General features: G+C 52.3%; 1 protein-coding gene across 1 annotated transcript in view; it reads left to right on the top strand.

Annotated features, from left to right (window-relative positions):
- Positions 1–810: 810 nt before the first annotated feature.
- NELFCD (negative elongation factor complex member C/D) overlaps positions 811–990 on the top strand; it is a 14104-nt gene continuing 13924 nt past the window's right edge. Inside the window, exon 1 of the mRNA XM_011992414.1 lies at positions 811–949. Coding sequence (XP_011847804.1) covers positions 811–949 — 139 coding nt within the window. The remainder of the gene's footprint in view (positions 950–990) is intronic.

A 990-nucleotide genomic window follows, 5' to 3' on the forward strand; every position in this document is an offset into this window, starting at 1 on the left:
TGCTTTGTGGGCTCTTCTTCCATTTTAAAAAGAAAAAATTAAAAATGCTACTTTCCACTGCATTTAGTACTTTTTCTTTTCTCTTCTCTCTTCCTTCTCCTTCTCCTTTCTTCTTTTTTGACACAGTTTCACTCTGTTGCCCAGGCTGGAGTGCAATGGTGTGATCTTGGCTCACTGCAACCTCCACCTGCTGGGTTCAAGCGATTCTCGTGACTCAGCCTCTCGAGTAGCTGGGACTCAGGCGACTGTCACCACGCCCAGCTAATTTTTGTATTATTAGTGGAGAAGGGGTTTTACCATGTTGACCAGGTTGACCGGGCTGGTCTTGAACTCCTGACCTCAGGTGATCCATCTGCCTCGGCCTCCCAAAGTGTTGGGATTACAGGTGTGAGCCACTGGTGCCCGGCCCTTTCAATTAATTTATTTATTTATTTTTCTGAGACAGGGTCTTGCTCTTTCACTCAGGCTGGAGTGCAATGGTGCAATTTTGGCTCACTGCAACCTCTACCTCCTGGGTTCAAGAGATTCTCCTGCCTCAGTCTCCCGAGTACCCGGGATTACAGGCGTGCACCACCACGCCCGGCTAATTTTTGCATTTTGAGTAGAGACGGGTTTTCACCATGTTGGCCAGGCTGGTCTCGAACTCCTGACCTCAAGTGATCCGTTTGCCTCGGTCTCCCAAAATTCTGGGATTACAGGCGTGAGCCCCCACGCCCGGTCGCGCTTAGTACTTTTTACCAAAAATAAAAGATATTAAAACATTTTCGTGGGTCTCAGACACTTCCCGAAGGATTTGTTCCCAGCTGTCAGATGAGGAAACTGGCGCTCGCAGGGCCGGCGCAGCAGGGCGGGGCTCTGCACGAGTCCAGTGGGAAACCTCTCTCCGGAGCTAAGCCCCCGGCCCACCCCGGCAGCGCTCCGGGATCGATTGGGGACGTTCCTTCCGCCGGTCCACTTTGTTCCCAGCGCCGAGCCCGCGGCCCTGCCCTT

This window comes from Mandrillus leucophaeus, unplaced genomic scaffold (genome assembly GCF_000951045.1).
Source record: "Mandrillus leucophaeus isolate KB7577 unplaced genomic scaffold, Mleu.le_1.0 Scaffold41, whole genome shotgun sequence".
NCBI classification, from domain to species: Eukaryota; Metazoa; Chordata; class Mammalia; order Primates; family Cercopithecidae; genus Mandrillus; species Mandrillus leucophaeus.